Source organism: Myodes glareolus, chromosome 12 (assembly GCF_982192425.1).
Source record: "Myodes glareolus chromosome 12, mMyoGla1.1, whole genome shotgun sequence".
Taxonomy (NCBI): domain Eukaryota; kingdom Metazoa; phylum Chordata; class Mammalia; order Rodentia; family Cricetidae; genus Myodes; species Myodes glareolus.
The window spans coordinates 4,554,386-4,561,667 of record NC_142037.1 but is presented as its reverse complement, the minus strand read 5'-3'; the positions used below and the strand labels follow the sequence as shown (position 1 = coordinate 4,561,667).

The 7,282-nt window shown below is 42.7% G+C and overlaps 1 protein-coding gene across 1 annotated transcript in view; it reads right to left on the bottom strand.

The window, feature by feature from the left end:
- The window catches only part of Nid2 (nidogen 2), a 64,145-nt gene that overhangs the window by 15,639 nt on the left and 41,224 nt on the right, over positions 1 to 7,282 (bottom strand). Inside the window, exons 9-11 of the mRNA XM_048426411.3 lie at positions 6,687 to 6,830; positions 5,779 to 5,907; positions 4,747 to 4,890 (exon numbers count right to left, since the gene is read on the bottom strand). Coding sequence (XP_048282368.3) covers positions 4,747 to 4,890; positions 5,779 to 5,907; positions 6,687 to 6,830 — 417 coding nt within the window. The remainder of the gene's footprint in view (positions 1 to 4,746; positions 4,891 to 5,778; positions 5,908 to 6,686; positions 6,831 to 7,282) is intronic.

Sequence of the window (7,282 nt, the reverse complement as noted above, 5' to 3'; positions counted from 1 at the left end):
CAGGAATCCCTTATACTCACCTAGTAAGCAGTACGCTTATCCTCTGCATTTGGAGAACACAGTGCCTTTGAGTCCAAACATCCCTGCATGCTTAATGAAATCAAGCTTAATTCCACCCTGAGAGGCTCTCCCTGGGCAAGCAGCTGATTTTCTGGTTACCTTCACCTCCCAACATTAAGAAAGGAGCTATTTAAAGAGCATCCTAGATGGCAACTCAGTTACCACAGAACCATCCTCTCCATCCTAGTTGCGCATTCTGTCTTTTTAAAGGCCAGCTCAGGGCACAGCTAAGCAGGGGGCTGACTGGGACCAGAGCAGCTAGAAACCTGAGTGTGGAGCCAAACCTGTAAACTCAGAAAATTCAAACTTCCAATGGGGACAGGCACTCCAAGGAAGCAATGGCAAAAAGGAATTCCCCAAGGTTGCCAAACCTCTGGCAATATTAAGGCCTTGACCAAACCTGAAACAGCCACTTTCCCCTACTCCTCTTTGTGGTTGCCATGGCTATGGCAGACAGGAGCTGTTAGGAATGACCAGTAAGTAGAAAAAAAGCCCTGGAAGAAGTTTAAGACATCACACCTGATGAATCCTGGGACCTCAAACTGGAGAATTGTAGGATCCCAGAATTGTAAGCCAATTCATTCTTGGAGGGTCTTCATGAAAGACAGTTAGGTCAGTCCAGGACCTGAGCTCAGAGTTGCCTTCAGCTTCTCCCTCAGGAGCACAAGTCAAAGTTTATTTCCCTGGACAGCAAGTGTTCAGACAGAAGATGGGGAAGGACTTTGGCCTCTTCTCAAGGCAGGAGCTCTGTTTTTAATCCCCACTGATATGAGGATGCTAATAATTGACCAGTGGGAGGCTTGTACAGGGGATTGCTGGAAGACTGGGGACAGGAGGGCTGAGACAGCAGGACAGCCCCTTTGTCACAAAGGCAACAGAAAAATGGCAACTCATCCTAGCACAGTCGACACCACTACCATTCATCTATTAAAGTCAAGAACCTGTTAGGAAAACATGTCTGGAACCCTCCGTTTGAAGCTCAAGCTTTGGACTTTGAAATCCCTTCCTGCCCTCATTCTGAATAGAAACAGCTGGAGGTAAATTCAACCACTGAATGATTGACTTGCTTTCTGACCCAATGATTTAGTTGTCTGGTGCCAATTAACCTCTATACTACCCAGAACACTATGCTTTGGTTCATATGCCCTTGCGGTCTCTCTGTTCCCTAACTGTCCAATCACAAGTAAATGTCTGCTGTTTGTGTCTGTGTGGCATGTGGTGATCTTCCTTGGAATCTGTCCATGTACTACTAAACATTGTTGCTTCTATGCCCACACCCTCTCGTCCATGCTTTGCCCCGCATCTCTGAGCACACACATCCTGACTATAATGTCTGCATCATAATGTTTGCCTCCTGAGCAAAGATATAACAGACCCTCTCTACCCTGGCTCCCTCAGCTCACACTTGGAACTCCTCAAGACAATCTGTTCTTCCTGCAAAGTTACCCAGATTCTTAATGGCAGCATGCCTGGGAACTATTTAGCTCACACTATTACAAGACTGAAACCACTCCAGAGGGAAAGTGGAGAAGACCTCAACTCTTTTTTGAACCAAAGCCTCCTGCTAGTGACTCAAACCAGACTGAGAACCCAAATCCAAGTGCAGCCTTTCCAGGATGGCTGGTTCTCAACAAACAGTGGCTGGAGGAAAAGTCACAAATCCCCTTTTCATCTGATAGAATAAAAATGTGTGCACCTCAAGATCACACAGTTTTCACAACACAGAGCCTCTTGGCAAAGATCTTTCACTCACAGATATAATGAACACTTGAAACACTTCTAAATAAGAATGCATACACATAGCTACCATGCTATAGTTTTATTCTGCTAGCTACTTTCATGATTAGCACAGACTAACTCGTGTGGAACCTTTAGGAAAATGACCTCTATTTCAATCCTGGAAGATTACCACACATTACAGGCTGTGGTTATGTTAGGAGTCTCCAAAATGGCTCTCAATGACCCCTGTCTCATAATATGCATCATCTCAAAGAGTCCTCTCCTTAGAGACATGCTCATGACAAATGATGTAAAACAACACTGCAAGCATCTTTGAGGTGATGACTTCCATCTTGCTGGTAGGCTTTAATAAAGCAAGCTGTTTTGTGACTCAAAACAGCCTTGTCTAATGAGAGGCCCACATGACAAGAAACCAAAGAGCACAACATGCTATTATGGAACTGAGACTGCATCCAACAGTTCTTGCACCTGTCCATACTAAGTGGCAAAGGTTTCTGGAGACCCTTGCCTTCAGCCCCACTGGGCATCCTATACCATCGTACCTACTGAATCATGCCCAGACATCAGACCCACAGGGAGCAGCTGGGCCTTGTGAGGTTATTTAAAGATCAGACCCACACTCAATAGCATGAATGTCTAGGAACTTGAAGAATGCATCAACATAAAGGTTATTCAGGGAAGTTATATGAACTTCTAAATTGTCTCAGTTATTGTAAAAGGAAACAGTGAGAGAATAGAGAATAGAAAGTATTTAAAATGGGAAAAAGCCTGCTTTGGAAATAAAAATGTAAAAGGCAATCTTTTCTTCTTTGCCCTCACATACCTGGGCCTTCTAAGGTAACGTGCTATGGCAGCCTTGCAACTCCCTGGGACTTCATTACCTAAACAGCATGCTCCTTCACTCCAAACCCCATTCTAGTTTGCTTTCCTGTTGCTGAGAAAAAACACTATGACCAAAAGCAATTTAGGAAAGAGTTTATTTCATAGTCTACACTTCTAGACTACAATTCATCACTGAGTACAGTAATAGAATCCTAAACAGGAACAGAAGTAGACCCTGAAGATTAATGCTGCTGACTGGTTTGCTCTCAGGCTCACGATTAGCTAGTTAGCTTGTACAGTCCAGCAGTACATCCCAGTAGACTGGGCCCTCCTACATCAATTTTCAATCAAGAAAATGCTCCAAATACAAATCTGATCTAGGTAGTTCCTCAATTGAGGTTCTCTCTTCCCAGATAACTTAACAAGTTATGACAAGATTTACATAGATATGAATAATTTGCATTGGTATGGATTTTAAGGTCAATTTTGTTATATGTATATGCATTTCTGATCTTGATTAAGATATTATGATTATATAGTTATTTAAAATGTAATATATGATTAGGAAATATAGGTTGTTAATGGATAATCATCAATGATAGTCAAGCTTGTAGTCATGTTAGTTAGATTTTCTAGATGTATACAGATATATTTCAATTAAATAGGCATTCTTCATATCTTTCAAAGACTACAGAATATGGCATTTAAGATGTTTTAATAACTTAGGGTTTTTCACGACAATGAGACACATCTGCTCCTGGCAGCACCACTCTACTTCAAGAGGAAGATGGGCATTGAAGAGGCTCCTTATGGAGTTGGTTAGCCATTTGGGCAAGAAACTTCTCTTGCCTGAACTGTTGCATAAACTAGACACAAAAAACCTGCAGATAGAGGACTGTTTAACTTGCCTAAATGAGATGGTCCTTCAGGGTTCCTGATTCATGAAAGAGTCTGTGAGACATTCTGCAGGACACAGCAGATAGTGACTGAACTGTCTTTGGAATTTCCTGCTTCATGGAAATGTCTGCTGGATACTATGGGCCTGTAGGCTGAAGATGGATGCCCCAATGGTACAGAGGAACTTTGGGTGACTGTCCAGACAGTGAGATGTCTCTGTCATTTCTAGAGTTTTGGAAGTTGCTTATTTCTTGTTTAATTAGGTAATATTATATCCTTCTGGAGTCTTTGATAGAGTTGAAGAATGGATAGATAGTTATAGTTTTCCTTAGTTATGATAAAATATAAAATAGATATAAATATTGTAACTGTAATTCTTGCTTGATAACTGTTTTGTTATATGTAATTTTACTATGTTAAAGTTAAAGCCTTTCTTTTTTATTTAAACAGAAAAAGGGGAAATGATGGAGGAGGATCATTTGTCTATGTGTTACTTTCATTGGTTAATAAAGAAACTGCCTTGGTCCTTTGATAGGACAGAAAATTAGGTAGGCAGAGTAAACAGAACAGAATGCTGTGAGGAAGAAGGCAGTGAGGCAATCGCCATGACTCTCCTCTCCGAGACAGATGCAGTTTAGGATCTTTCCTGGTAAGTCACCACCTCGTGGTGCTACACAGATTACTAAATATGGGTTAAAGCAAGATATGAGAATTAGCCAATAAGAGGCTGAAACTAATGGGCCAGGCAATGTTTTAAAAAATACAGTTTTCATGTAATTACTTCAGATAAAGCTAGCTGGGCGAATGGCCGGACGCAGCCCGCCATTCCTTCTACACAAGACGACAGTAAAACTGTCACATATAGTGACACACCCCTAGGTCCCTGAGGCAGAGGCAGGTGACTCTCTTTGAGTTCCAGGCTATCCAGGGCTACACAGACATCAGATCCTGTCTCACCAAGTGTTTTATGAGGGTGGGAGAATGTAGGAAAACACCATAGCCTGAGTCCCTCCAGTCTACACAAGATCTCAAGCTGGCACCACAATCCAGGACCATGGGTGCTCACCCTCCCAGTGCCAGGGATCACCCTTGGGCTCTTTCTGATTCTAAAGATGCCCACTTTCTTGGCAACTCCAAGGCTGTATGAGTAACAGGAGGGGAGAGGCTGTGTCTCTATGAGGATGCATACCTAAAGGGAACAGTCAAGACTTACCCACAGGCACTCACCAGAACACTGATGTCCCGTGCCAACAAAGCCTGGCAGGCAAGCACAGCTGAATGAACTGCCTCCCTGGTGAATACACTGGGCCTGCCCCTCAGGAGCACAGGTGTGACTACCATCAAGACAAGGATTGGAAGGTGGGGCGATCACTGAAAAAAAAAAAAAAGAAAGAAAGTGTCCCAAGTGCTGAAATGTGTGTGCGTGAGTCTTTCTTTTCACAGCCCCACCCAAAGACTAACATCAGCAGCACACCTCAGGATCTTAAGGAACTTCGGGGTCTCAGACCCTGTTCTAGTCAGAATCTCAGTCTTGGCAAGAGTCCTATCTTCCTATCTCAAGATTTATATGTGTATTAGAGTTGAAACATGATCGTGTGTGTTTGTGCTTAAAATATTAGGAATGACAATAAGTCATTAAAACAGATTCTGGTTGTAGCTTGTAATTCCTCAGAGTACTGTGCACACACAACATAAGCATACATAAGCATGTGTGCGTGCATGCACGTGCAAACATACACACACACACACACACACACAGTTCCTACTAACCATTGCTAGTTTGTCATCTTACTGAAGATTGGAATATATAATTCTCTATTATCATCTAGCTCCATCAGTGGGGTAAATTTGGAATTCAAGGTCTTTTCGATCGATTCTTCAGTCTGAAGTTAGTGTGTTTTAGAACCCTAGAGGGTGTATTTATTTTGGGTGGGGTCTTTGGCCCATTGCATGAGACAGGCACCTTTCAACATGAATTCTTTATAGAGCTGAGGTGTTACAAGTCACTGTCAGGGTATGTGACAAGGCCAGGCATCCCGACTGAGAACATTCTGAGAACATTAAATATAACATATAGCTGAGAAAAACCCAGTGGTAACATACCATCAGGATAGGACTGGACTGAACTGCAGCAGAGGGTTACATCTTTAAGAAAGACACAGAATAGACTCTCTGCACAGCAAGTATAGAGACATAAGGAAATCCCAAAGCAGGGTTCAGCATCTTTTTAGTGGAAGGGAAGGAGATTTTGATACTTACAGACACAAGTGTGCTGGTCATCTGCAAATTCATAGCCATTGCGACACTCACATCTGTAACTTCCCAGCACATTGACACACACAGAATTGGGGCCACAGTGATGAAAGCCAGTGGCACATTCATTGACATCTAAGAAAAATGAGAACACAAAAGCATGGGTGAAACAGAGGGTTCTGGAAACGGAAGACCTGACAACTCGTTTTTCCACCACTATGGCGCTGCAGAGGAACTAATGGTTAACTAACGGAAACCGCAGACATGAGAGATGCTGGGTAAAAGTCCAAGTTGCAGTTCATCAGAAATAAGGAAAAACATGTTCAAATCTTTCCAGTTAAGTCATAATAAGATAATTTTTTTCCTTTCCTTTTCTTTTCCTTTCTTCCTTTCTTCCTTCCTTCCTTCCTTCCTTCCTTCCTTCCTTCCTTCCTTCCTTCCTTCCTTTCTTTCTTTCTTTCTTTTTGACAGGGTTTCTCTGTCTTGTTTTGGAGCCTGTACTGGAACTAGCTCTTGTAGACCAGGCTGGCCTCGAACTCACAGAGATCCATCTGTCTCTATCTCCCAAGTGCTGTGATTAAAGGCATGTGCCCCACCACCACCTGGCCAAGAAGATAATTTTTGACTACTTCAGGAATTCTTTAAAAAGTAAACAATTCAGTTTTCAAAAGATTATTTCTCTTTATAACCCTAACCCCAAATACCCATCTCCAATCTATCTTCTCAAATCTAGTCAGACTCTTCCTCAATTTTCATATGACATATACATGTTATAATATAACATATTCATATAACATATACAGAGGTTAATATCATTGCCTGATAAAGACCACAAAGACTACACATACTGTCCTCCACAGACTTGGTGCTGGAGAGAGCAAAGGCTACATGACAGAAACAGACATGTCTCTTACCCACACAGCTCCGTCCGTCTCCCTGGAACCCAGGGGTGCACTCACAGGTGTAGTCTATACCTGTCCCTGGATGGCACTTTGCTGTTGTGTCACAGGTGTGGCTCCCATCATAGCAAGGGCTCACTGGTGCGGGGGCTGAGTCCACTGTGCAAAGGGAAGCAGTAAAGAGGACAGAGTGACTGTCACAGAGAGAATATGAAGAAAAGGAAGGAGACAGGAGTCCTTGCTATGTTATGAATCAAAGCTAAGGTGGATTACTTGCATCTCAAGGTTAATTTCAACAGCTTCCTTGTGCCTACTCTGTAGAACAGGGTTCTGGCTTTCAGTAGGTTTGCCTCCAGGAGAAGAAAGCATCCAGCATCTCCTTGGATTCTCAGGATAACTCTGGGCCACACTGCTGTCCCCATAAGAAAGGTAATCAAGACACAGGATAAATTACTTGAATACAGGGTCAGCAAGTGTGTTGGCAAAGACTCAGCTCCAAATTTTTGGCTCTGCGTTTGTCAGTCTTCCATTTCAAACTCACCATTTCTGTGGGTTAAATCTGACTTAACACTTCACAGGGTCTTAGGCCCTGCCCCAGTCAGAATTTCAAT